General features: G+C 39.0%; 2 protein-coding genes across 5 annotated transcripts; both read left to right on the top strand.

Moving 5' to 3' along the window:
- The first annotated feature begins 242 nt into the window (after positions 1–242).
- Positions 243–18,061, top strand: thoc2 (THO complex 2). Of its 4 annotated transcripts, none has more exons than XM_077504447.1 (39): positions 243–413; positions 1,924–1,979; positions 2,232–2,323; positions 2,434–2,485; positions 2,659–2,729; positions 2,903–3,024; positions 3,118–3,251; positions 3,726–3,886; positions 4,055–4,147; positions 4,301–4,456; positions 4,594–4,766; positions 4,846–5,041; positions 5,145–5,183; positions 5,249–5,379; positions 5,759–5,860; positions 6,090–6,174; positions 6,256–6,349; positions 6,466–6,546; positions 6,662–6,758; positions 6,944–7,061; positions 7,164–7,343; positions 7,448–7,612; positions 7,698–7,973; positions 8,100–8,241; positions 8,324–8,481; positions 9,094–9,222; positions 9,318–9,449; positions 9,547–9,731; positions 10,166–10,341; positions 10,463–10,562; positions 11,063–11,442; positions 11,533–11,591; positions 12,969–13,004; positions 14,672–14,803; positions 14,879–14,945; positions 15,006–15,160; positions 16,886–16,962; positions 17,142–17,180; positions 17,260–18,061. In XM_077504447.1, exons 1-38 carry the CDS (start codon positions 349–351, stop codon positions 17,167–17,169), a joined length of 4,695 nt encoding a protein of 1,564 aa, XP_077360573.1. In that variant the 5' UTR covers positions 243–348; the 3' UTR covers positions 17,170–17,180; positions 17,260–18,061. The 4 variants fall into 4 exon arrangements, with proteins under 4 accessions (XP_077360573.1, XP_077360572.1, XP_077360575.1 ...); XM_077504446.1 differs by having other exon boundaries at positions 11,060–11,442; XM_077504448.1 differs by having other exon boundaries at positions 244–413; positions 11,060–11,442; positions 15,018–15,160.
- A 1,856-nt stretch (positions 18,062–19,917) lies between these two features.
- On the top strand, positions 19,918–26,906 carry scn4bb (sodium channel, voltage-gated, type IV, beta b). Its single transcript, XM_077504450.1, has 6 exons — positions 19,918–20,150; positions 20,278–20,416; positions 23,677–23,840; positions 23,912–24,131; positions 24,265–24,394; positions 24,517–26,906. Exons 2-6 carry the CDS (start codon positions 20,353–20,355, stop codon positions 24,614–24,616), a joined length of 678 nt encoding a protein of 225 aa, XP_077360576.1. The 5' UTR covers positions 19,918–20,150; positions 20,278–20,352; the 3' UTR covers positions 24,617–26,906.
- Positions 26,907–27,652: the final 746 nt, after the last annotated feature.

Below are 27,652 nucleotides of genomic sequence, written 5' to 3'. Positions count from 1 at the left end.
GTATTATGGTTGGGATACATTATATTTGTTGTTGTTGTTGTTGTTGTTGTTGTTGAGCATTTAACACGAAAACGAAAATAAAAACACCGTTATTCAATATACAGTACTGAAGTGTTTCAATTAACCAAACTTCCAAATGAGCACACGTTATCTACGTTTTTACATGAAGCTAATGTTCGTCTTTGAAGCATTCGGTGGGAGTCTTTGTGAGAGAGGTTCCACCTTCCACGTCCCGCCATGCATCTGTGCGCTAGCCGCAGTAGCATCGGCGTGCTAGGCGTGCTAGTTCACAGTAGCTAAGCACATTTGACCCTGCCGAAGAAGACATCCGGCCGCTGTGGGTGGAAGATGGCGACGCTTATCCTCCCAGGCGAATGGGTCAAAAATTGGGAGAAATCGGGAAAACACCAATTGTGAGTGGTCTAACCGCAACAGTTAAAACAAAAACACCCGTAGTTAAGACATTTATGTAAAACTAGATATATTAGTGCTGTTAGTAAGTGCAACTAATGCTAGCTAGCGTACAGTTTACCGCTATTAAATAATGTGTGCTTTTTTTGCGGGTGTAAAATGGGCAAATGTAACGGGCCTATTCTTTGCCCATCGGATGGCTGCGACACTTACAATGCGAGGATATTAGCTAAAATTTGCGCGTTTGCCAATTCCATTCACTTAATAGCTCATGAAATTGTAAACACGATGTCTAGTAAAGCTAGGCTAGCTAGCATCCATGCAGTCCTCTAGCACGTTTACAAAATGTAAATACAAGTTGTAGTTCTTTTAAGATTTCGTCGATATCAACTGTTAATGTAGAATCGTCACACATACAGCAAACGTACAGTTTGAGTGTTTTTGTGTAATACAAATTGCACTAATCATCTATAACCCATAGTGGAGGGAATTACAGATCTTGACACAATGCTAGCAAATTAGCAACAATGCTAGCTTGTTGCTCGATGTCTATTCCTTGCGCCACATTGGATTTACATTAACATATTGACTCGAGTTAAATTCACATTATCTAAGTGACGCGATTCAAACGTCGACTGGGCGATCGAAAATATAGGAATTGCTTAACTTCCTTATGAGTATCTCGCATTTGCTTTCGTTAGCCAGTAATATATATATATATATATTTTTTTTTTTTTCGTGCAAACATTTCGATGCTAATTAATTATTCAGGCAGCACCTAACATACATGACCAAAAACGTCTATAAAATGAATTGAGTAGACTGCGCCTTAGTCGCACATTCACACACAATTGTATTGTGCTGGTCGGTTTAGGCCTGTTGAAATTAAAGGCCTGAAATGTCGATCATTGTATTCCATGGCTAATTTTTAGGCGTTTAGTTGTTACTGTAGCACATCGCACTTGGCTAGAATACTGCTCCCCATGCTGCCATTTTCACGTCTTTCTCTTCCACCTTCAAACTGCATGCTAACCATACACGTCAGAGGAAAGCATACATTAACCATTAATTAAACACAAATAACACGCAGTAATTAAAAATAAATAAATAATGTGGAATTGGAAAAATGTTTACTAGGTTAAAGATTGTTTTAACTGTTCTTGCTGTTTGTCTGAAGTTCCTATTTCATCCTGTCTTCACATGCTATTTGGAATTAGATTTACACAAGATGCATCTGTGAACGTTTATTGCCACACTGTATAAATAGGGTATTTTTTTTAATTTTTTTTAAAGCAGATTTACACCTTGCAATGCATACATAGTCACATAGGCAACAGCATGACTGTGTTTGGGATTTGGCACCTTGTAAATTTGTCAACACAAATTTGTAGTAGTCTTATCTATTTCTCTTTTCTCTGTCAAGATAAGTTGTGTAGTGTTAGAATCACTTGACATTCTACTAAATATGTGTCACTGACCCATTTCCCCTTTTTTTCCGTCCCCCCCCCCCAGTGTACAACTTTGCAAAGGCCTAACAGAGAAAATAGACCATGGATGTCAGATTAAAGGTAACTTTTATTTGTTTATTTTGCTTTGGGGTTCCGGGGATCGGATGAGTAATTTCCCATGTATTCTGTGTCTCTTTCAGAGAATTTATCGTAATAAATGTTACAACAAACAATATAGCAGCAGCACATGTATTAGTTTGCCTACTTTTAGGGCTCCAGTAAAACTGCACATCCTTAATCCCAAAGCTTTTGCTGTCTGTCGCAAGGAAACATAATCATCAAAGAAATTGTCTTGTCTGTTGAACCATTCAGATATCCAGGCGGCCTTATATGAGCTCTCCTGGCAAGTTGTACAGGGCAACCTCAAATTGGACCTCGTCGCCAACGTCCTCGGAGAGATGATGGTACGCTTTTTCCCCCTAATCAACAATGTTAAGTTGTGTTGCCGTTATCGCAGTCACTTCGACTGGGGAAATAGTTTACCTGGTTAATTTTTTTTTTTTTTTGCTTACAGGAACTCAAAGATGACATGCCATCGATTTTAGCTGATGTCTTTAGTATCCTAGGTAATGTTTGATTTGAATATTTATCCTCGCATGGTGTTAAGGTCTGTGAGACCTTTTTTTTTAGTATGTGAACGTGGCTCCCACAGACCCTGAACACCATACAAGGGTTTAATCATAAAGCAAGCCCTGATTTGAAAAGATTTGCGATTACATATATATTTTTTCTGTTTCAGATTTGGAGACTGTTGCACTTGAGGAAAAACACAAGCGTGACCATTACATCCAATTAGTGGGGGCATGTTTGGTAAGAATTATTTTATTTTTAGGTATGATAGAATTGATGTTTATGTGATGATAATGAAATAGACTGGTGGTTTTATCTGTGTGAGGCTAACTTTTCATTCGATTGCCCAGGATCACATCAAAGTGTTAAACGCTGCTATTTATTTTATTTTATTTGTATTTATTTTTTTCCAGATTTTTGTTCCGGAGGTCATTTTGAAAGAGCGTCTGGATCCAGAAACCCTTGAATCTCTTGGACTTATCAAGCAAGCCCATCAATTCAATCAGAAGATTGTGAAAATAAAGACGAAACTATTGTAAGTAGGAGGCACATATTTAAGGGATGTAGATTCTTTTTTTTTTTTTTTTAATTGCGCTAATTCTGCTTATTGTATGCTGACTCTTCTCAGTTACAAGCAACAGAAGTTCAACTTGCTAAGGGAGGAAAATGAGGGCTACGCCAAATTAATCACAGAGCTTGGCCAAGACCTGTCTGGCAACATCACCAGCCACATTGTCCTGGAAAGCATCAAGTCTCTCATAGGTAACACACCACACTTTTTTTCCCTTTACACTTTTGTGACTACAGTGGATGGTCTTACATGTTATGTACATTTAAAGGGTAGTAATTTGTCATTTATCATGATATTATAAGAATATCAGTTTTAGGCAGCATGCTATTAGGAAGCTTTATTTGTCGATCTCATTAATGTTTCCAAACTTCTGATCTATTACTGCTCTTGCTGCCTGGAATAACTGTTTTTTTTGTTGGTTTTTGCAATCTCATTTTCATATGTTACATTTGTTATACATATACAGTATATTATTTGTTATACATAATATACAATCACCCCATTTTCTTATTGTCACATGACACCAGGGAAATGTGCACGTTTACATAATTTACTGCTCAATGCAACTTCTGCATGTGTTGCATTAAAATGTTTTGTGAATTTAGTTGAGCATTACTCCATAATGTCATGTGTTACTTATAAAAAAAAATTCCCCCTTCCAACAGGATGCTTCAATTTAGATCCTAACCGCGTGCTGGACATAATCTTGGAGGTGTATGAGAGTCGATCAGACCAAGATGAATTCTTCCTGTCCCTCATCAAGTCCTACATGTGCGAAGCACTGACTCTCTGCCACATCCTTGGCTTTAAATTCAAATTTTATCAGGTGAGGACATTTTGAAGTCGGGATGGGAGTACTGTATATAACCATCTGAAACCTGAAGGCTTTTTTTTTTTAAATTGTTTTGTTATTTTTCCATGTAATTTTCAAATCTTTGTTACCTGATTATTTTTATTTTAGCTTAGAAACCTTATCCTATTGTTTTGCTTTCAGGAACCAAATGAGGAAACCCCTAAGTCACTATACCACATTGCTGCTGCACTACTACATCATAACCTCATCGAATTGGAAGATCTCTATCTACATGTAAGGAAAAGCAATTATTCTACTAGTTTTTTTATTTTTATTTTAGTAGTGGTTAACATATAAAATGTGAACATTCCGATGCTGTTCATTTCAGTGCTACTGATTTCTTAAATTCATGAATCAAAAAATTTAATCGTGTCTCTGTCATTCCAGCTTTTACCGCTAGATGCCGCCATTAGTGAGGAACACAAGATCGTTATTTCAGAGGCCAAGCAGATTGCTCGCAAGATGGTCATGGTTGTTGTGCCTTCTGACAAAAGTGAAGACAAGGAAAAAGAGAAAGAAAAGGAGGAAGAGAAGATTGAGCAGGTATAGGTCCTTTTACATATTTTTTTCCTTTCAATTCACGTACCGAGTATATGAATTGTATACAAAATACTGTATTTGCCAGACTTTAACATATTTAAGTCAAATAATGATATACCCAACTATATATGCACCCGTAGCCACCTGATAACCAGAAACTTGGTCTGCTGGAAGCACTTCTCAGGATTGGGGACTGGCACCATGCACAGAGCATCATGGACCAGATGCCTTCCTTCTATGCTACTTCACATAAGTTCATTGCACTGGCACTCTGTCAGCTGTTACACCTGACTGTGGAGCCTCTTTACCGAGGGTACGATTCCTTCCGAACATGTTTCACTTCCTGCACGCCTGTCAGACACAAATCAAGTTGAATTCCTCGGTTCTGGCAGGGCTGGCCTCCCGAAAGGCGCACGGGGATGTGCGATGCATCCGCTGAAGAACAAGCGGGCCCCAAAGCCCGCAGAGAGCTTTGAAGACTTGCGCAGGGAAACGTTCAGCATGCTCGGCTACCTTGGACCTCACCTCGCGCATGATCCCATCCTCTTTGCCAAGATTGTGCGCCTTGGAAAGGCGTTTATGAAAGAGGTACTCAATTGCATCGCTACATGCGCACTCATGCTTCTTCTTGACATCAGCGTCCATTGCATATCCTTTTTTTTTCTTTTTTCTTTTTTTTTCCCCCCCACAGTACCAGAGCAGCGAGGGCTTGGACAGCAGAGACAAAATGGTTTGTATGAAATTGAGCTTCTAATTGCTAAATACTGTAACTTATTCTCACTATTTTTGTCCCAGGAACCACTATTGAGTTGTTTCCTTAGCATTGCTGACCAGGTGCTACTCCCCTCCCTCTCACTGATGGAGTGTAACGCGTGCATGTCTGAGGAGCTGTGGGGTTTCTTTAAGCTCTTTCCCTACCATCACAGGTGAGACTGACACACATATATCTGTCAGTACATTTGTTACACAAGTGAGGTATCAGTAAACCCCCAGGCAGTTCTCCAGGATGGTGTTTACTGGCTGTCGAGGAAATGGAAGCCGTTCTTCAAAGTGTCTCTAGCACGACTGACAAAGGAAGCCTTCAATTTAAAGTGACTAGACGAAATTTGCTGCGCCAATTTACTCTATTGTGTCAGCTTTGAAATGCTTATGTTCTTTTTGTGTGTTCATGTGGATTTTTATAGCTCAGACGTTAAGGGGATGCGTTTGTTGCGCTGTTTATGGTGTTTGATCAATTTCTCTTAAGCTTCGGTTTAAAATCCACTGTTTTTTTTTTTTTTTTTTTTTTTTTTTTTTTTTGTCCAGGTACCGCCTGTATGGACAATGGAAAAATGAAACGTATTCCAGCCACCCCCTGCTGGTAAAAGTCAAAGCTCAGACTGTGGAAGGGGCTAGATATATAATGAAGTAAGTCCCCTTTTGAATGGAGCATTCGTGAAATGTTCTAAATTACTTTCAGATATTAATTAGATACATCTATTTTTACATTTTAATAACCTTTATCCACATTTAGTGGACTCCATAATAGTAATAAAGAGTGCAACTGTGCTATCATTAATAGTGGTAAAGTCTTAAATTGTCTTTTTTTTTTTTTTTTTGTCACAATTTGTGGTTTTGTGTGATTTTCTTCCTGTAGGCGCTTGACCAAAGAGAATGTGAAACAATCTGGAAGGCAGATTGGGAAACTAAGCCACAGCAACCCCACCATCCTTTTTGATTATGTAAGTGTATTTTGTTAACATTTGACTTATTTTTGTTGAATTATCACAAAGTGATGCGTTGACATCGGTCCTCTTTGTCAGATGCTGTCACAGATCCAGTGGTACGACAACCTCATTGGTCCAGTCGTGGATTCCTTGAAATACCTCACATCCCTCAACTACGATGTCTTGGCATGTATCCTCCTATGCTGTTGTCTTGGCAGGGAATGACTTTCTTTGTGGTGTGCATATCAAGGGCTGTTTTTTTTCCCCAGATTATTTTGGCTGTTTCTCTTAACCCCAAATGTTTAGATTGCATTATTGAAGCGTTGGCCAATCCTGAGAAGGAAAAGATGAAGCATGACGACACCACAATCTCATCATGGCTACAAAGTATGGGTCTTAACATGGAACGAACTGCATGCTGTCCCTATAAATTAGATAATTGGAGAGAACTCATTTTAAGTTTATTGAGTAGCTAACTCTTCTGTTCCATCTGTCAAACAAGGCCTGGCAAGTCTGTGTGGAGCTGTGTTCAGAAAATATCCAATTGAATTGGCTGGCCTCCTTCAGTATGTCACCAATCAACTCAAAGCAGGAAAAAGGTCCGTTTTATGGAATACTTTACCCTTGATATTTATTTGCATTTCCTGTCGTTAAAATTTCCTAATCAGATGTTGCGTCAAATGTGTCCTATAATTTGCATGTGACACATTTGCTGGCATTTTATTAATATATTTGAGTCAGTATTTATTTTTTTCAGTTTGTATTTTTCTTTTTCTTTTTGCAGTTTTGACTTGCTGATCCTAAAGGAAGTGGTGCAGAAAATGGCTGGCATTGAGGTCACAGATGAAATGACATCAGAGCAGCTCGAAGCAATGACAGGAGGGGAACAACTCAAAGCCGAGGTATAGACCAATTTATGTTTGTCAGTTTTGTTTTATCCAGCGTATTGCTTTGCAGTCTACTTCCCAGTATTTGTTGCGCTCACCCCTGCACTTTTCCCACAGGGTGGCTATTTTGGTCAGATTAGGAACACTAAAAAGTCTTCACAACGTCTTAAGGATGCTCTGCTTGATCATGAACTGGCCCTGCCGCTTTGTGTGCTCATGGTCCAGCAAAGAAATGGTGTGGTTTTCCTAGAAAGTGGAGAGAAAGATCTCAAACTGGTCGGTCACCTGTATGACCAGGTATGTGCTCTCTTGCGTAATTCTTACATTACATTGTTGGATTAGATTCTTGTTTAGCTCCATAGACTTAATTATTTTCAACCCTTTTTTTTTTTTTGCGTCAGTGTCATGACACACTGGTGCAGTTTGGTGGCTTCCTGGCCTCCAACCTCAGCACGGAGGACTACATCAAGCGGGTTCCCCCCATTGACATCCTTTGTAACCAGTTCCACACTCCACATGACGCCGCCTTCTTCCTTTCCCGGCCAATGTTCGCTCATCAAATATTAGTGAGTGGACATACTTGGCAGTTCTATTAACTGGACTTAGTACAGTAACATATAATGTAGTCCTTTTTTTTTCCACTTCTTTCAGTCAAAGTACGATGAACTGAAGAAAGCAGAGAAAGGCAACCGGCAGCAGCAGAAGGTGCAGAAGTACGTGGCGGCCTGTGAGCAAGTCATGACGCCGGTGCACGAGGCCGTGATGTCCCTCCATCCAGCCCGGGTTTGGGAAGACCTCCGGCCCCAGTTCTACGCCACCTTCTGGTCTCTTACCATGTACGACTTGGCTGTGCCCCACGCCGCCTACGAGCGTGAGATCAACAAGCTCAAGGTCCAGATTAAGGCCATTGACGAGAATCCTGAAACTGTGAGTAATTGGCTCACCACATCGAGCATTTAAATGCTGTATTTGTGTTTTACACTTGACTGAGTCTTTATGCATTCATGATCTTACCACGCTTCGTGTCGTGACTTTGCGTTCCTTCCACTGCAGCCTATGAATAAGAAAAAGAAAGAGAAGGAACGCTGCACTGCTCTGCAGGAAAAACTGCAGGAGGAGGAGAAAAAGCAACAAGAGCACGTCCAAAGGGTTCTCCATCGCCTCAAACTGGAGAAAGACAAGTGGTTGATGACCAGTAAGTATTCTGTAATGCGTATCTATGCAGTCCATGTGGCGTCTTTCTTATTAATAATACAACCTTCCACATTATTCAACAGAATCTACCAAGAATGAAACCATTACAAAGTTCCTCCAGCTCTGTCTGTTCCCTCGCTGCATCTTCTCCTCCATCGACGCTGTTTACTGTGCCCGCTTCGTCGAGCTGGTTCACCAGCAGATGACGCCCAACTTTTGCACTCTCCTGTGCTACGACAGGGTAAGATGGTTATTTGCACATGCAACTACACCGGCTAAATTGCTATAGTTTACAACAGTGTTCTTGTGGAGATCTTCTATGGCTTTTGTTAGCATCATCATTAAGATAATAGCTAATGTCACCAAGGAGAATATGGTGGTTATATGATTAGTGTTAAATATTTCTTTGAAGAGGAAGTCGACCCAGAAATGTTCTTTACTATCAAAATCAGTTCGGAATTTGTCATTGCGTGTGCACAAGGTCATAGCAATGAAATTACACTTAACAGGCTATTTTGCCATTTGCTGTCGACTGAAAATAACATAATTTGTCAGGGCTCAGGGAATGACCAATGACGGCTTATCTGTTTTCTGGGTTTGATCATCTGATGTTCACAAGCTGAGCCATAATTGGTCCTTACGTAAACCCCTGAGCAACTCTGATGTCAGCTTTAGTCAATAGCTGTGGCAAAATGGCCGCCCCCTGAGTGTGTTTTTTGGTGCTTAGCTCATTATTTAAAAAAAACACAAATTATTAATCAGAATGTGCGTAGAATCTATTGTAAAGAAAATTGTGTTGATTTCCCCTTGAAAAGCACAATTGCATGCATAATATGTTTGTTTTGCTCTACAGGTGTTCTCAGCCATCATTTACAGCGTGGCCAGCTGCACAGAGAACGAGTCTCACCGATATGGGCGCTTCCTCTGCTGCATGCTAGAGACGGTGACCCGCTGGCATAGCGATCGCGCCGTCTATGAGAAGGTATGGTCATACATTCAGTAGCAACACCCCACTTTTGTATATGCAGATTGATAGGGCATCAATTTAGACATAAGTCGATCTCAACGCTTGTCCAGGAATGTGGCAATTACCCCGGCTTCCTCACCATTTTGCGAGCTTCAGGATTTGATGGCGGCCAGCAAGCCAATCCGCTCGATTATGAGAACTTCAGGCATGTGGTGCACAAATGGCATTACATGCTGACAAAGGTAAGCCACCTGAAATTGTCTGTATTTTTACATTTGCCATGATCACAATCAAACAAGAGTCTAATGTATTGTATACCTGTTTGTGCGCTCTGTATAGGCTTCAGTTCACTGCCTGGAAACGGGAGATTACACTCACATCCGAAACATCCTTATCGTTCTCATCAAAATCCTGCCATGTTACCCCAAGGTTTTGAATCTGGGCCAAGCGCTGGAGTACCGTGTCCACAAGATCTGCGTTAAGGAGAAGGACAAGAGGCCCGATCTCTATGCCTTAGCGATGGGGTAACATGGCATTGTGTGCAGTTGAGCGCTCTGTGGAGCTTTGAATTTGAGTCACGTGAGGTTTAGTCCTGAGGTGTCGGTCACTTGGAAGATGAAGAAACAATATATTCACTTGCAATGAAATTTAGAGGACATTCTGCCATCTCCGATATTGATCCAGCTTAAGTGTTTTACACACCAACCAGTGCAAATAATTATTGGCCTCAACATAAGACATGAACAGAAAAACAAAACTTTCTGGTGATGGATCTGGTCTGGATGCAGGATAGTCCATAGATGCATTTAGATAAATTTTAAGCTGTAAATGATACAGGTATTAAAGGACAGCTACTGAGACAGGGATCAATTCATTTCTTAATGTAAGGCAGCCGACAGGCTCTGTGTCTTCCATCTTTTCCACATGAACCCTTTCATTAACCTTTTACATCTTGCAGCTATTCAGGTCGCTTGAAAAGCCAGAAGGTGCGCATGGTCCCTGAGAATGAGTTTCACCACAAAGAGGCACCAGCGCGCAATGTTACTCCAGCCAGTCAGCAGAACGGACCAGGTAGCACAGGCAAGCCTGCCTCAGCCACGATTAAAGGAGACGATGGCTTGTCAGAAGATGGAGGTGGGTGACGTTGGCATTATTCTGATGAGCGGCGCATTTGAGACACTTAATAGCCTCGAATAATGTGGTTTAAAAAAAACAACAACAACAAAACAAAACACTCTGGCTTGTTTGCCTGCAGATCGGGGGAAGGATAAATCTCAGACTACAAAGCCAGTAAACAAAGCCAACAGTGCAGCAGCTAAAGTAACCACCAGCAATGGGAATGGCGCTCTGAACAGGTGAGTACTCCACACATCACGGCCTACAACTCCACACGGTAACATCAATTAGACATAGGCCGATATTAGGTTTTGACCGTATGATAATCGTGAGCAAAAATCACAGTTGGGGATGAGCATACCAGCATCAGTCACTCTCTTGTGGCTACTTTAGAATTAGGAGCTAGAAATGAGAAGAATAGAAAATTGTCATGAATTTTATGCAATTTAAAGGGAAAATGCGATATTCGGATCTATAGGTCTTTCTTTAAAAAAATTCAGTCATTTTGTTTTTGTTTGTTTGGAGGGGGATATTTTACGTATCAAAAGTATTAGTAGTATCGGTGACTACCGTACTGGCATCAGTCTGGGAAAAAAAAAATCATTTTTAGACAATCAATTGTGAGATCATTTCTATTAATTTTAACCCGGAAAATTGTCACGGTTCATGAATAGTTGTGGGGGCAAAAACTGAATAAATATATACATAAAAATCAAAATGTCTTTTCTTTTCCCAGCAGCAAAACCTTAAAAGAGCGTGACGACAAAGAGAAGAGTGGCAAGGAGAAAAAAGAGAAAAAAGAAAAGACACCTGGCAGCACTCCTGAAACAAAAGCAGAGGCCCGCAGAGAAAAGCTGAGAGAGGAGAGAGCGGGCAAGGATGAGCGGGTCGTTCGCGAGGGTAAGGAGAAGACGCCCAAGTCAGACCGAGACAAAGTCAAGGCCGAGGAGAAGATGAAAGATGACAAGACCAAAGCGGGCAACGGCGAGTCCATGGAGCCTTCCAGGGAGCGCGATGCCATCAAGGAGTCGAAGAGCAAGGAGAAAGGAGACAGGAGCGTAGTGGTCGGCTCCCGCAAGTCGCCAGTTCCCAGGTCAGAATCAGCTGACACTGAGAGGGGTAAGAAGACTTTTCTTGCTTATCAAATGAATCTTTTTATTAGCTGTAACAAAAAAAAGAAAAGAAAGCCAAACTCTTGCCTCCTTTCAGATCACAAAAGACGAAAGCTCGACAGTCACTCTTCTCCATCCCACTCGTCGTCTGTTAAGGTTAGTATGGCTTGAGGAAGGCTGTGCCCGTTACTTCTCTATCTGCCGGAGCGTTCCCTGCCGTTGCACATTCCAGCACCCCTCAAGACCACCAAGGAGAGTTCCCCTAAACGCAGGCTGCATGGCATCTGGAAAGCATTCTGTGGACATTGGCAGAATATTTTTTTCTCAACAATTTGGGAGGAAACTCCTGAAGGACTTAGCAAGGAAAAAATTGTATAAATTCAGTATTTTCATAGTGAAATATTTATCTATTTTCATACTAATGGAAGCGATCAGCGTGCCTTGTGAAGAAGACACATTTTGTATGCATTTCTATATTCCTGATGGATTTTTTTTTTTTTTTTTTTTTTGGAAGCCTTTTGGAAAATGGCTTGGCAATTCATTTTCAAACCCAAACTGAGAGTTTGCAACGTTTCCTCATTATTATTTATTTTTGACAAGCAGAGAAGATTTCCTGATTACTCCGATTGAAGCATAACGCCCCTCCCCCTGCCCTTCCTCATCGCCAAACCCAGCAAAAGAACGGGATGTCGTTCTGCTGACGGAGTGCCTCTTCGCCGGGCCTGATTCATCAGACTCCCCCGCCCCTTCGACGGCCGCATGATCGATCCTCCCAAAGTCATTTTGGTTCCGACGGTCGCCACAGCGCTGCCGTGACAACTCCAGCCATCAGCATCAGCAGCCACACCTACCTCCTGGCGAGCGTTCCACGGAGCCACCAGCAGCTGAGATGATGAATGTCACGCGCGGTCTCGAATCAGCCCCGAAACGCGGTGGCAAAGTTACAGCTGCCTCGACAACAAAGACGCGATGAGGGAACATCTGGAGCTTTGCCCTATCTGCTGGGAGCTTGTGATAGGTCTATATTTAACCTTCCGCCAGAGAAATAGGCTCCGTGTGTCATATCCTGAACTGTAAGTGACAGCCGCAGTTATCTCTGTAGGGACGTAGTCTCATGCACGTGCACACTCAGACTGATTTTTCTTACACACACGCAGTATTACACACACGAGCACTTTTGATGTACAGTATTCTTATAAATATTAATACATGTTTTATGTCGTTTGCTGCCTCATATCACAGGCATTAATGACACTAGCTGTTATTTAACACACGCTCAGGGTATTCTATCAAATATTTACATTCCACGTGTTGAGCCATTGATCTCTCCTCTGTGGTAACCATGTCGAAGCATAAGTCCCCGAAGGTCAGAGGTCAAGGAGCAGTTGCGGCCAGCCAGCTGAGACACCCCCCTCAGCCCCCCGCCAACACTTCCCAAATCCGATCTTCCGACTCTCTACTGCTGTCTGAAAACCTCCTCCCAAACCTCCCAACCTCCCTCAGCTCATCTGTCATCTCCATTCATCCCCACAGGACAATAGCAACGATCCCAAGGAAGCCACATCCAAGGTTTGAATCGAATCTGATACTTTGAGACTGTCGCGCTCGCTTCGCCTTTTATTTGTGTTAGATCGATCGCACAGCAGTCAAACAAGTTAAAAAGCTACTGATTCCTGGGAATTTAAAGAGCGAACACCACCACTGTGATTGCATTCCATAGCAAATAAGTCAGTTTCTTTATTATTATGACATCACATATATATATATATATATATATATATATATTGCAAGAAAGTGGGCATGTTTTTATAAGTGAAATACTGAGTACTACAGCGTTAAATGGGAAGTAAAAGAACAAATTCTTTACAATAAAATGTATGTGCCTGCTCACACTAGTCTAAAAATGGCATTCTGATTAATATTGCGTTTGTGGAATAGGAATTACGCATCAAAATGCAGGCAGGGGGCGGCCATTTTCTCACGTGCTGTCAAATGAAAATGACATCACAGTTGCTCACGTATTCAATGTGCTTGGCCGTACGATGTTCACAAGCTGGGCCATCGATTGGTTGTTACCTGAGCCCTGAGTGGCTGTGATGTCATATTCCGTCGACAGCAAGTGACAAAATGGACGCCTCCAGGGGAGGGATAAAAATGGGTGGATTTTGCTGCTTGATTCATATTCCACAAGCAATATTAATCACAATAGCATGTTTAGACTATTGGGGGGGGGGGGGGGGGCTTAGAATAATAAAAATTGTGGAAAATACTTTTCTTTTTTTTTTTACTTTAAATGGTACTATTTTATTTTATTAATTAGACTGCGATTGGCTGGCAACCAGTCCAGTGTCTACCCCATTGTCTACAACATTCTTTTGACATGCCTTTTTGAGGCTGCTCCTTCTTTATATAAAAAAAAAAAAAACTAAAATAAAAATACAAGCCAAAGAAAAAGCAAACCAGGCCAAGTTATCATTTCATGCCCTCTGATTACATCACTTGAATAACACAGATTTCAAAAACTTGTCAAATTCCAAATTGCTGGTGAACAATCCTAAACATGGCTTCCCTGTTTAATTTGGTATTAATTTTCTTGAATTGGATGACTCCCTGGTGCTGTTTGATTTGCTCAAATGGCCCAGCACCATTCGGCAATGCCAAGTTACTCAAAACTAGAAGTGTCAATGCCATCGTCTAATTTAATAGAATCAACTTGAATCCCTGTACAGCGTAATATTTGGTGTCATACTCTATGAAGACCAGCCACTTCGGATGAGGGGACAAGGAGAAAGCTGACATTATGCATCTTTTTCAAAATTAAAGCATACCCAGGTGTCTTTAATCACAGTGCGGTTAATGTCCACTTTACACTGTTTTGAACAAAGCCACCGCCGGCTAATTTACCCATTTCATCCCCCGATACGGCGCACTTATGACGTTTCAATTGTATTTTCACTGGTGGAAGCAGCACTTCGTTGGTTAATTAATAACTGTAGAAGATGCATTTTCAGAATTAAATGTTAGCAAACCTGTTAGCTCATGCTAACGTCGTTCGGGTTTGAAGAAGGAAACGGTGACTCCAGTCCTGGAACTTTTCTGACGCCCGACTTAACCATATTCGATCAGTATGTGTTTTAAAAACATGGCCGCTGCTCACGCACTGGATCGTTCAAGATGTATGTATTAAGATACTTGCTCTTTGCTCTCCTCTTGTCTGGGTCTGATTGTCATTGCAGTACCACCTCATCTACAATTCAGTAGCGCCGTCCATAAGCAGAGAGAGGGAGCTGGAGAAGAACGATCCCGAGGTGACACTTGGCCGATGCAAAGAGAAGAAAGAAGAAAAGGAGCGCAAAGACAGGAAGCGAGTCAGTACCTTTGAAAACATTCCACATTTGAAAACCAAGTTTGCCAATGGATATTTTTCCTCATTTGCTTGCTAGGACGTCAGTCTAGGTGAGCGCGAGTCCAGCCTCGAACCCAAACGCAGAAAGGACGAGAACAGCACCAGTAAGTTGTCATAATCGCTCTTATCAGCCAAACTGGTAAGACGTCATTGACACTGAAAAGTTCTCTCCCCAGACTCGGCGAAAAACAGCCAGTGTGGGAGTCCTTGCGACTCGCCGCTCTCGATGGAGAAGGAGAAGAGCAAACGATCCAAATCTTCCAGCAAAGAGAAGGGCGACTCCTTCAAGCCCGAGCGAACTTCTACCGGAGGGAAAAAGGTCAGCCATTTTGTGCCTCACATAGCCTTCACTATTGCAATATTGTACTTATTTATTTTGTGGATATATTTTGACTGCAGTTTAACGTGTGTAAATATTTGTTTGGATGCCGTTACAGTATATTTATCACTGCCCCCTGGTGGCCTGTGCACACTGGCCAAACTGTATTTCTTTACATTCTCTAGAATTGCCGTTATGTTATGTTAATCATGTTTTTTTTATCCAGTACATTATAGCATATGTTTAAAAAAAGAAAAGAAACATTACAAAGAGTTTCCTCAGGTCATTAAAAAGCATTAAATACGATGACCAGATTAATTAAAATTATTCATTCACTTGATGTAAAAACATTCATACTTTATTGTACATACAAAGGACACACTATAATGTAATAATAAATTAGATTTTTTTGGGGGGGGCTGGTGAGTCGTGACAAGTTGTAATTTACAATGAACAAATGTTCCAATTGCTCTGAATTTGCAAAGGAAAAAATTCATTTCATTTCATTTTATTTGAAAGGGACAATGCACATTAATGAACACAAGTTGTAAATATGCCAGTTTCTAGCAGCAGTTGCTAATTTGCATCTGTAGTCCCTTATAAATACATTAAAATACACATCACATAGCAATACAAAATCAAGATAAAACAAATAAGAGCATTACAATAAAACAATAGAATACCATAATAAAATGACTCGATAAAAACAAATCAATGTAAAAAGAGTTAATGTTCACACTTCTGATTGTCTTGTGCTATTTGTGTCAGAAACGTCCAACATGAAACACTCATCCCACCTAGTGGCATAAAATTACTTCCACACAAATCTGACACAATGTTTTACACACCTTTGAACAGTTCAGCATTTTTTTTTTATTAACTTCAAATAACTTCTATAAAATGACCTTTTTTTGTATTAAACATCTTCCACTTTTATATTGAGTATGAAAAACTTGCAAAAAAAATAAAATAAAAATATATACATTTAGAACATGTATAATGTGATTAATTTGCAATTAATCACGAGTTGTGGAAATCATGTGATTATGCATATGCAGCATGTATATACAGTACGACGTATGTTTTAAGTTGCATTAAAAACAGCATAACATTAGACTTACTGACCTGGCCTGCAGAAACTCATTTGCTCCCAAAAACGCATAAATACTTTTTTTTTTTTTTGTTGTTGGTTTTTTATGTTAGTGTCCCAAAGACGTATTTATAAGTTTATTTTTATTTATTTTTATTTATTTTTTTAAAAGCTTTGAAAAGCTTTGATTCAGCCTCTCAACTGCATAGAACGATTGCGGAAATGGTAGTTATTACACAAACAGCCAGCAGGTGGCAGCAGAGCAAAAAAAAAAAAGCTTAACTCACAACTCAAACTAACAATTCTAAATAGATTTGTGATAATTGATGAAACTTAGCTATATTCTAATGCTAATTGCTGCAAAACTGAAACAGATAGAAACATACTTTATTTTTCCTGATGAAATAAGAGACTTTAATCTTTCTTTTGATATGTTCCATGTTTTTATAGCAATAGAACACAATATTCTGTGGGCCAGCCGGGAGCGAACGGGATTGCTTCTGTGAAAATGTCTGGGAGTGAATGCGTTTAAAAAAAATAAAAAATAAAAAAAATAATGGTTTTAGGGGAGTCTGCCACAGCTTGCTGGCTTTTCAATTCATTTGAAATATAAACTGGTCCATGCCGTCTTGCAGGAATCCCGACGTGATAAAGAAAAGTCTGAAAAGAAAGAGAAGAGGGACAGCAGCGGAGGAAAAGAAGAAAAAAAACAATATCCTTAATCCCTGCGTAAAAAAACAAAACAAAAAAAAACAAAACAAAAAAACAGACTGTTTCCGACTTTGTCTTGTGTGCTCCAACTTAACACATTTGGACTCTCCACCTTTAAATTGGTTGATTTCTCTGCTACGTCATGACAACACGATTTCATTTTCACCTTAACGCTCACACTCATAAGTCTTCTGACAAGCACAGATAATGTGCATCAAGGTAAGATGCTTTCTTTCAAATGATGACAAACATTGTCAACACGTTCTGACGTCTTCGCTTTCTTCGTTTCCACACACAGACCTCGGAAAAGTTTGGCTTTTATTCAACTCCTCCATTCGTGCTTTCTTGACTTCATCGCCAACCTCCATTCCTGTTTTTTTTTTTTTTCCGTTGTTTTTTTAATTAAATGCCCTCCCACGTGCTGTCTGCTTGACTCATTGTTAAATTTTGTAACCTGCAGAAAACAAGACGGAATATCTTATTTTTTTTTTTTTTTCTTCTCTTATTCTCATGTGAGAAAAATATTTTGCCCTTTTGACAATGTGGATATTTAGTGACGTTACTGTAAGAAATGATATTTGGTAGCTTCTGATTATGGATCCTGTAGTCTCATGATTGAATTTTTCTTTTTCTTTTTTTTTTATAAATGTCTTCAGGCGCTTGGCTTTGATTCAATTTTATTGGTGTTCATATGCTTTCCATACTCATAAACCTCATACCCCGCCAAGATCATTTTATTTATTTAGCTCTGCCTTTTAATCTGTTAGACAATACAATAATTCATTAAAAAAAAAAAAGGACCATTTTGTATATTGTGTACAATAATAAAGAAGGTAACATGGAATTCACGTTCTATTTTTTTTCAACCTTTTTTTTTTGTTATTCAACTGTTTACGTTTTGTGGTTGTGTTAATCAGGTTTTACATAATTTATATATATACAAAAATATTTTAAATATAGAATTGTACGGCATAAATGCAGAAACTGTTCTCCAAAATGGAAGCTGCGTTGGAGATTTTAGCTGCTGTACTCAGTGTGGTTTTTTTTTCTTTTCTTTTTTTAATAAACACAAAAAAAATAAATAGTTTTCCTATAGTGTGTCACTTTTGTATGGTCTCTTCCTTTGCACTTCCATTATTCATCTTGACCAGTGGCGTAGCAACATTCCCCAGGGACCCCAAGTAAGAAGGGATTGAGTGCCCCGGCGACCATTCGTAGTATAGGCCTACGTAGTACGTCATTTTTAAATTGCACATCTGCATCTCCAACAGACAATCACCATTAATTGTGCTCATTCAAGTGACTTGTTTTGTTTTAGTTTAACTTCACCAAGAATCCTGAGTCAAAAAATAAAATTACTAATTGCAAGATTGTTAAAAAAAATAAAAATTACTATACATGGTTGTCAGGTTTACCTGTTTGACATCTATTTACTCACAACTCATCACAAATTTTATAAATTTTCATACTCAACATAAAAGTGAACAAATAGAAATATGGCTGCATCTATTAGTCATTGATACTGAAATTTCATAATTCATCCATCCATCTACTGAACCGTTCACTCCTAACAAGGCTTGCGGGGGGTGGAGCCTATCAGGTGGCGATGGGACAGTAGGCGGGGCACACCCTGAACTGGTTGCCAGCCAATCACAGAATTTCATAATTCTGAAATTTAATTAAAATAAAAAAAATGTAATGTAAAAAATAGTTATTGATTTGTGTTAAGGTCATTTTCTACCACTAGATGGCATAATTGCATTTGTAAGATGTTTACGACAGCTCTGCATTTTTCTTTTCATATTGAGTCACTTGTGAAAGTATACACATTTTTAACATCGTAAAATACAACTTGACTCCACAAGTATATGTATTATTATTAAATTTATCACTGCGAAATTTTGACGTGTCTGCTGCGTTGCGACTGGAATTCCCCCAGTACAGGCTCATTAATCGCGAGCAAAAAAACAAAATAATTGTGGCATTGAAGGAACTTTAAATGAATGCACTAATTTTAACACCCAAAGTACCAATATTTTCAAACTATTTTCTGTGTGTGCAATGAACAGCAAAGCAAAAGATTAATACAAACCAGCTTTTATTATGGAAATGTAGTCAAATGCTTTTATGGCCTCTCCTTCAATGCTAACTGTGTCCATTAGGGGTGTGAATTGCCTAGTACCTGACGATTCGATTCGTATCACGATTCACAGGTCACGATTCGATTCGATACCGATTAATCCCAATACGAATTTATAAGTCGATTATTGCGATTTTTTTTCATTCAAATTTAGAAAATACTAATCAGTAAACTTGTAGAGTGTAAGATTTGTATGAAAATGTATTATTTGTGTATCTGAAACTTCAGTCTTATACAGGTTGTTATTTGTTTCATGTTTGAACAGCATTGAAATAAAATATTAAGGCTTAATGTTCCATTCATATAACATTCTTCTATGCTTAAGGTGTGAACCCTAACCCGAAGTAAGACGTTTTGTTGAATATATTTCCATCAAAAACGGAAGTTTAAAAATCGATTCAGCCGTAGTATCGCGATATATTGCCGAATCGATTTTTTTTAAGTATAGTCAGAGAGGTCAGACGTAAAAAAAAAACAAAACATGAATGATTGGTAGTTTCTGTGAAGTCATATATTAGATGTCTAAAAACAAAAACTTTCATTTTTAGCCCATTTTGTTGACTGTTTTTAGCCGAGACGTCTAAGCAACCATTTAGACGTCTACCTGAAAAATGCTCGGTGGGATGTGGTGTGGATCGACCCTGTTGGCTGCATTACACAAGCCCAATCTGCACTGCAGAACTTTTCCCTGCTCATCACAAACACTCTGACAAAATGCCTGCATACACACCCCGAGTCAGCAGGGGGGGGGGGGGGGGGGGGGGGGGGGGTTATAAGAAATGGCATGGTGCCAGCGTAGAGGACAGGCAAAAGTTGTTAGATAGCCTGAGGGGGGTGAATAGGAGGAGGAGCCAGCTGCTTTTTGGGGGGGTCTCCAGCGGCGGCGTTTCCTCCCCTAATTGTCTCTCTAGCCGGCTGCTCCTGCAAAGTGGCAGCCGCTGCAGCGAGAGTGCGGACCGGCGGATTTCTCCTTGAATGAACCCTGACGGTGCAGCACGGTGCAGAGTTGGCCGCCGAGCTGTGGGCCTGAAGAGGGAACACTAAAGCTGGTAGGCGTTGTTATCGCTTCAACTTGAGCTCACCAGGTTTACAGGACAGTTTGCAACTTTTACTCCTAGATAACGGTTCATTCGAATATTTAAGTAGTTTACATTTGTCTTGTGTTTTCTTCCGAAGGTTCCAGATTCAACTGCTGAGGCTTGAGCGGGGCTAAAGGAAATTTTCCGCAAGTCAAGCTTGGTTGGATCTTGCATGGACATGGAGGTCCATGGGATCTGGATTGATGCCCTGAGGCTGATTGTCACACTACTGCTTGGTAATGTCAATCTCCAAATTTTCTCAACTTGAACATACTTTCCCCATTATGATTTGATGATGTTGCCTTTGGTGGCTGAACTTTTGTTTTCATGACGTTAACTGTTAAATTTGCGTCGAATGAATCCAGTCTTGAGGGACGGGATGTGGCCAGGACTGACTCCCGCATTTTGGAGAGCATCAAAAAGTCATTAAGCGTTAATGCACATGATGCCGTGATTTGTTTTCCATTAGCTTTGCATTATGCATAGAGTCGGTTAATGTGATGGTACCTCTGGGTGCACTGCGCTTGTTAAAACACAGAGATGAAGTTCTGCATATAACTTTGAAGTGTCTACAGTTGACATCAACTTATCACACATGCGCTAATGGATTGTGTACGGGATATGTAATTGTCAGCACGAAGGGATTTGTGAACACAAGAGAGGTGTTTTTGCAAACTCACCATGCACCATAGCAGAAGAGGAATTGAGATAGCCGAGGGTGCGATGTGAAGGAATCAATAACAAGTCTCTCACATGTGACCTCCTTCACTCTCCCTGTTTGCTGCAATGATGTTTGACCTCATTTTGACCTTGGCGTTGTAATGAACAACTTGAGAAATGTGCACCACAAACGGCATCAAAAGTTTATTACCAAACGCATGCACAGCTATTTTGGTTTCAGTATGTGAGTGTGTGTGTGTGTGGCTTTGTTTTCTCTGCGTCATTGGCATTGCACCTGAGACTATAGTTCTGCACAAAAGCTTTGTCAGCATGTAATTTACACAATATGCACTAGATGGAAGCATTAAACACTAGTGGGGAAGTCAGGGAGTGGACAGACTCAGATTTAAAGTACCCGGTATGTTGTTGTTGTTGTTGTTGTTTTTAATATATTAAATTAACATTTCTGGATCTGAGGTCGCAAAAAGTTATCCAATTAATGTAATTTAAATGTATTTCACTGGTGAAAATTGATTTGATGTCCAGTATAGGTAAATTTGTGAGTAAATTAGGTCATCTTTAATAAATGTATGACAAAAATTCTATTTCAAATATGGACAAAATACATGCAAAATATATACTCTTAATATATTTAATTTTTGATCATATATATTTCAATGTATCTATAAAAGATCCAGTAACCTAACCCAACAACACAATACTTGAAGGAAACAACAAAATAACAATAATAATAAAATAATTATAATTAATATTAATTATAATGATTAATTATCAATTAATATTAATTAATATTAATATTAATAATATTAAGAATAATTATTATTAATAATAATAATTATAATAAAAAAAATTCCCCAGTGCAAAGGACCATTCAAGGACAGCAGAAAACTGCTGAACAAGAAATTGAAAGCGCAACAAATTTTTTAATTTTTTTTTTCCCCACCACAAAAATACACTCACTCAAAATATTCATTTAAGGCACTATGTTTGTCCTGCATATCATTCCAAATCAGCAAAAAAAAAAAAAAAAAAAAAAAAAGGTTACTCACGTTGTAGTATAGGCCAGAAAAGAGCCCAGTGTAAGTGCAATTAAGACATCTGCCATCTAGGGGCGAATGCTGATAATACAACTTAAAACTACAGTCAATCCCTGCATATTCACAGATTATTTTTTTCCCCCCACGGTTTTTGCAATTGACCCCTTCCTCCCCTTTTCGGCTCTTTTTTTTCATGGATAACTTATATTGGATTTCTATCAGCATTTTTTGAAAGTTTTTTTTTTTTGGGGGGGGGGGGTATTAAAAAATGTATTAAATAATTTTTTTAATTTATTTATAATCACTCAGAGTAAGGTTGCAGCAGGCAATCAAACAAAAAAAAAACAGAAGTTGAAATTAAAAACACAATGCAAAAAATGGAACACAATGGAAAAAAAATTGCAAACAAAAATAACGATTTGTATTTTTAAAAAGTTTTGCAAACATCCAGAAGAATCCATCCATCCATTTTCCTAACCGCTTACTCCTGCAAGGGTTGCGGGTGTGCTGGAGCCTATCCCAGCTGGCTTCGGGCAGTAGGCAGGGTACGCCACACCCTGAACTGGTTGCCAGCCAATCACAGGGTTGTTAAAATATTTATGCATTAATGTATTTATTTATTTATAATTTATAACCGAGCAAGGTCGCAGTAATTTCTGTATCCATCCATCCATTTTCTTGACCGCTTATTCCTCACAAGGGTCGCGGGGGGTGCTGGCGCCTATCTCAGCTGGCTCTGGGCAGTAGGCGGGGGACACCCTGGACTGGTCGCCAGCCAATCGCAGGGCACACAGAGGCGAACAACCATCCACACTCACACAAGCACACCTAGGGACAATTCAGAGCACCCAATTAACCTGCCATGCATGTCTTTGGAATGTGGGAGGAGACCGGAGAACCGGAGAAGACCCACGCGGGCACGGGGAGAATTTCTGTATCTTCATTCATAAAAAAAATAAAATAAATAAAAAAGAGAGATTTGAAATAAAATAAAAAAATGCAGAAAAATAAAATGCAAACAGCAAATGATTTGTAATTATAAAAGGGATGCAAGCAAAAATAATGCGTTTGTATTTATTAAATTAAAAAAACGTTTTGCAAACAAGACCCATATTTCCAAATGCATAACTTATATTGGATTTCTATCAGCTTTTTTGGAAGATTTTTATATTTTTTTTTAGGGGGGGGGGGTGTTACATTTTTTTATTAATTAATTTATTTATTTATTTATTTTTTTATTTACAATTACTCAGAGTAAGGTTGCAGCAGGCAATCAAACAAAAACAGAAGTTGAAATTAAGAACACAATGCAAACAAAAAAAATGTAAAAATGCGTTTGTATTTATTAAATTAAAAAAAAGTTTTGCAAACAAGACCCATATTTCCAAATGCATAACTTATATTGGATTTCTATCAGCTTTTTTGGAAGATTTTATTTTTTTTTAGGAGGGGGTGTTAATTTTTTTTATTAATTAATTAATTAATTTATTTATTTATTTATTTACAATTACTCAGAGTAAGGTTGCAGCAGGCAATCAAACAAAAACAGAAGTTGAAATTAAGAACACAATGCAAACAAAAAAAATGTAAAAATGCGTTTGTATTTATTAAGTTAAAAAAAAAGTTTTGCAAACCAGACCCATATTTCCAATTATTATTTTTTTTTCAGTTGTTTTTTTTTTTTTTTTTTTCAATTCCCTTTTTCTGCTCGATTGAAAATTAAGACACATTTCTCTCCGTGGGAAACACGTCTAATCCTATAATGTGTTGCTTTACAGTTGTGAAGTCTGCTCAGACCTTGGAGATGACTGCAGACAAGATTCCATTCCTGGTGGCTGTCAATGGCAGCACAGTCTTGTTACCCTGCAAATATTCCAGCTGCATCGGCATTGAGAACCTTTATTTTAGATGGCAGTTCAATGACAACGGCACTATGCAGACGGTAAACCCTTTTTTTTTTTTTGGCCTGTGTCGGTTTCGAAAACGGTTGACAGCGTTCGTCTTTGCCATCAGGTGTGCGACGGAACGATACCATCAGAAGGGGTTGTGCCAAAGGTGAAGATGTATAAAGATCGCTTCGATTTTGTGGGGATGAACAAGGAGAACAACATCTCCATCTTGTTGTGGAACATTACGTTTGAGGATGCAGGCCAGTACACTTGCTTTGGTCGCAACCCCAAAGAATATAACAAGAACCACAGCGCCGTCTACGAACTCATTGTCGTGAGCGAGTGTGAGTGTGTCACTTTTCTGAAGTGAAACACACGTTTGATCATCCTGTGTCAGGATGCATCGTGACTTTGTTATCAAAGTCATAATAAATGTTATGTATAGGCCAGTGAGTCCTCTGTCTGTTTTTTTTGCAGTGAGCGTGGTGGACAACACGCTGACGATCATCATAGCTTCTGCCGTGGGCGGAGCTGTTGCGCTGCTGATGGGCTACATGCTGCTGAAGAACTTCACTCTCTTCGTCCTTTCCAAGCTCGAGGAGAAAAAGTGAGTCGTTTTTGCACGCCAGACACTTTCTTACGACATTCATCGGTCAAACTGACGGCTCATGTTGTTTGAATACGATGTCGGCCCCTCCTCCTTCTCCCCTCATCCAATCCCGCGAGCAGTAAGGAGTGCCTTGTCACGTCATCAGGGATCGACAACACAGAAAATGGCCTCTCAGGATCGAAAGTGGATTCAAAACCCAAACCCGCGAAACAGAAATGAGGAAGTGCATGCATTTTAAACCTTAGGAGTGCTTTTATGTATAGGCCTTCATTGCAGAATTGTACTATACAAGCACGATATGTTTGGCGGGGGGGGGGGGGGTTAAAAACAAAAAAAAATGTGCCTGCCTGGCTTTGATTTTCAAATGTACATGCAATGCACAGAATGTAAGATTTTAGATGCTTTTGTCAAACGTGCACAGTTTTACACATATAAGATACAGCCAAAGACAATTTTTAGACCTCCCATATTTCAGTTAGTACTCAACGTTTTTCCATTAAAACAAACGCGCTCTTTTTTTCGTTCACATAATATGCTCATATTTGTTTCCATGGCAACTCATTACGATTGAAATATGAGTGGTGCTACAAAATGAATTCAATTTGCAAGAGAACAAAAAAAAAAAAAGTAAAGTTAAATCTTCCTCTCGTAATGGTTTGCATAATAACACATAAGAATCGCTTCGGTAATTGCAGTTTTGCACAGTAATTTTACTTGAATGTGATATTCAAAATGTACCTTGTAAAAAAAAAAAAAAAAAAAAAAATAGTAGGCCCCCTCTGCTTGTTTCTTTGCTTGATGTAATTACATCTTAGTTTCTCTGAAAGTGTGGACACACTACTTGCGAATATTCCAAAAATATGGATAATATAAGCTTCTCTTGAACTACACAATCCTCCCAAGTACCCTTGTGAATGTCTTACCAGTGTTGCTGCTTTTTATGAAAAATAACGAATGCAATTCATGCATGTGACATGAGTCAGCATTTAGAACGCTTTAAAAAAAACAACAACAAAATGTGCGGCATTACATATTCTATTACAATGAAAGTAATAAAAGCTTTAGCTTTGGGAGGTAAAATCATAAAAGCTAATATACAACAAAATCATATTCCATTCCTATGGCCATGCATTATGTCCATAATGTGTCCTACCTACTGTATTATTCCATGCAGATGTTAGTTTTACAGCAGTTATTTTAATAATTAAGCAAAAAAAAAAAAAAAAAAAAAAAAGATGCCTTGTCCTGTGTATTTAGTAGGGATGTAACGATAACCGCAATATCGTGATATTAAAACTACCACAATATCGTCGTCGTCATGTTCACGATATTTAAATGCAACACCTGGTAAAAAAAAAAAGTCAGGTTGATTTCCATTTGTGTAGTTCTAGCATCCTCTGGTGGCTAGTTTTTCAGTGCAATTTAATTTTCATTAGGAATGTTTTGGCCCTTCTATGTTTAAAATCGACACTTGTCAGATGAAGGGGAACATAATATGCCTGTGAAGCAAGTCAGTATGTGGAGGAACTCAATGTGTGCGTGCTTTAACAACAGAACAAAATAATAACAATAACATAATAATAATAATAAACAATAATAATAATAATAACATAACACTGATGTTATGTACAAAAGCACATTTAAGCAATATTGTGCTTTTTTTTTTTTTAGTTTGAGCTCTTTTTTTTTTTTTTTTTTATAATATTGTGACCTTTTTTAAATATCACCAAGCTTCCCACAATATCGTGATAATTATCGTTTCGTGAGCTTCATATCGTGATACTATCGTATCGTGACATTTGGATATCGTTACATCCCTAGTATTTAGATGAACCTCCATGACCATGTGACTTGGTCTCATATCGCACTCTGGGTAGTGTAATATCATTATTATATGGATTGATTGTGCCAAGCAAGGATAATCATAAAACGAGTAACACATCAGGAAATGAATGTACACCTATTACGGTGTGTTTTGTATGTATCAAATTGCACCTTGTGAAGATTACCTCTGGAGTGTGGGGCAAATGCTGGAGGAGAACAACTCGAGTGAATGACCACACCTGCAACAGGTGTTACATCAACATGCTGTAGTGTGATTTCTTCTGTTAATACTAATTTTATTGTGCCTCCATAAGCAATACTATAATAAAGGACGGTCTCGTCGACGTATTGGACGTATTGAACACTTGAAAGAGGTTGCAAAAAAAAAATGTACACGATGACTTTTATAATTACCGCTCAGGTTTGAGAGAGCTGCAGGTACACCGTAATTCACTTTAGTGGGTCCAGATACAAAATGATATTTGAGGTTTTAAAATTTAGAAACGGAAATAATTCCATTTCACAGAAATTATCCCAGATTACTGATTCCCAATAATATGATTCATATTGTGATGCACCTCTGAATTATTTAATCTGAGTCTGGAGAGTGAACCGAATCAATGTTTTCCTCCTTGCAAACACGAGGAGCTCAATTAATTAAGATAAATTTGGGCGAAGATTTTTATTATTTTTTTTAAATTGAATTTATTGACGTTTGTTGTGTATATTCTGATGGCGTGGAAAGTGTAATGATCACCTGTTCTATGCAAATGACAAAATAAGTGCATGGTCTGACTACTGAGGGAAAAAAAAAAAAAAAAGTACCACTGATCATCTGAGTCACTGTGATTATATTGCAAGCAATACAATTTAATATATTCTGGATCGGGATGTCGTAATGGGCTACAGGGAGAATAAGGGAACATCCAGAAAGGACCATCTTGTGGATTTGGACCCCTGTACTTGATCAGAATCTGCACCCCGCAGACTTAACCAAGTCATTCTCCATCGCTGCATGCTAATAATACTCAGCTAAGAGGCTCCGGTTCGCTCTCAGACGATGTCCCTGCCTTTAGAAAATTCTCCCTGTATATCAGCTCTTGACCTGTTTATTACTGAAACAATAAAATCAAATTTGGAGCAGACCTTTGTCCGACTCGTTTTGTCACCACCGCGTCAGAAATGTATGTTCTCAAAGTACCACAATAATGGGCAACATTACGGCAACAAAGGAGGTCAAAAGAAGAGTTGAAGAATTGGCGGAGCTCGAGAGACATCAACAACAGTAACTTACATCACTAATTAGCCAAAACTGGAGTTGTAAATGATTACTTGCTGACATTGCCAAGGCTCTTGTTTATACACATGCATTGATAACATGTATTGCTGTTCCCATTTGAATCTAAATATTGTCTGGCTCTAATTCCATTT

The sequence above is a fragment of the Festucalex cinctus genome, chromosome 18, assembly GCF_051991245.1.
Source record: "Festucalex cinctus isolate MCC-2025b chromosome 18, RoL_Fcin_1.0, whole genome shotgun sequence".
NCBI classification, from domain to species: domain Eukaryota; kingdom Metazoa; phylum Chordata; class Actinopteri; order Syngnathiformes; family Syngnathidae; genus Festucalex; species Festucalex cinctus.
Note: the sequence above shows the minus strand (reverse complement) of the source record. Positions and strands in the feature narration are given on the sequence as shown.

What these genes read in the sequence shown, in the direction of transcription:
- thoc2 (XM_077504446.1), top strand. Translation starts at nt 349, where the DNA reads ATGGCGACGCTTATCCTCCCAGGCGAATGGGTCAAAAATTGGGAGAAA. An exon ending in GAAAGGCGTTTATGAAAGAG is followed by an intron (nt 5,042 to 5,144) that starts GTACTCAATTGC and finishes TCCCCCCCACAG; the next exon opens with TACCAGAGCAGCGAGGGCTT. An exon ending in AAAGGACGAGAACAGCACCA is followed by an intron (nt 14,946 to 15,005) that starts GTAAGTTGTCAT and finishes GACACTGAAAAG; the next exon opens with TTCTCTCCCCAGACTCGGCG.
- scn4bb (XM_077504450.1), top strand. Translation starts at nt 20,353, where the DNA reads ATGGACATGGAGGTCCATGGGATCTGGATTGATGCCCTGAGGCTGATT. An exon ending in ACTCATTGTCGTGAGCGAGT is followed by an intron (nt 24,132 to 24,264) that starts GTGAGTGTGTCA and finishes TTTTTTTTGCAG; the next exon opens with TGAGCGTGGTGGACAACACG. An exon ending in TCCAAGCTCGAGGAGAAAAA is followed by an intron (nt 24,395 to 24,516) that starts GTGAGTCGTTTT and finishes TCCCGCGAGCAG; the next exon opens with TAAGGAGTGCCTTGTCACGT.